Source organism: Cariama cristata, unplaced genomic scaffold (assembly GCF_000690535.1).
Source record: "Cariama cristata isolate BGI_N322 unplaced genomic scaffold, ASM69053v1 scaffold28016, whole genome shotgun sequence".
NCBI classification, from domain to species: domain Eukaryota; kingdom Metazoa; phylum Chordata; class Aves; order Cariamiformes; family Cariamidae; genus Cariama; species Cariama cristata.
The window spans coordinates 1-226 of NW_009620789.1; the positions used below are offsets into that span (position 1 = coordinate 1).

The 226-nt window shown below is 64.6% G+C and overlaps 1 protein-coding gene across 1 annotated transcript in view; it reads right to left on the reverse strand.

Moving 5' to 3' along the window:
- Positions 1–50: 50 nt before the first annotated feature.
- LOC104162889 (vacuolar protein sorting-associated protein 4A-like) overlaps positions 51–226 on the reverse strand; it is a gene marked incomplete at both ends in the record, with an annotated part of 1,025 nt that continues 849 nt past the window's right edge. The window contains 1 exon segment of the mRNA XM_009701723.1: positions 51–201. Coding sequence (XP_009700025.1) covers positions 51–201 — 151 coding nt within the window.

Here is a 226-nt window from a genome sequence, read left to right on the forward strand (position 1 = left end):
CGCTCCTCCCCGGGTCCCCCCCCACATCCCGCCGGGGAAGCCCCACGCACCCTGCATCTGCACCAGGAACTCCGTCTTGATGCGCCGGGCCGCCTCGCTCTCGTTCTCGTTGCGGGAGCCACACAGAGAGTCCACCTCGTCGATAAAGATGATGGAGGGCTTGTGCTACATCGCCAGCTCGAAGAGGTTCTTCACCAGTCTGGGCACAAGAGAAGGGGACAGGCGC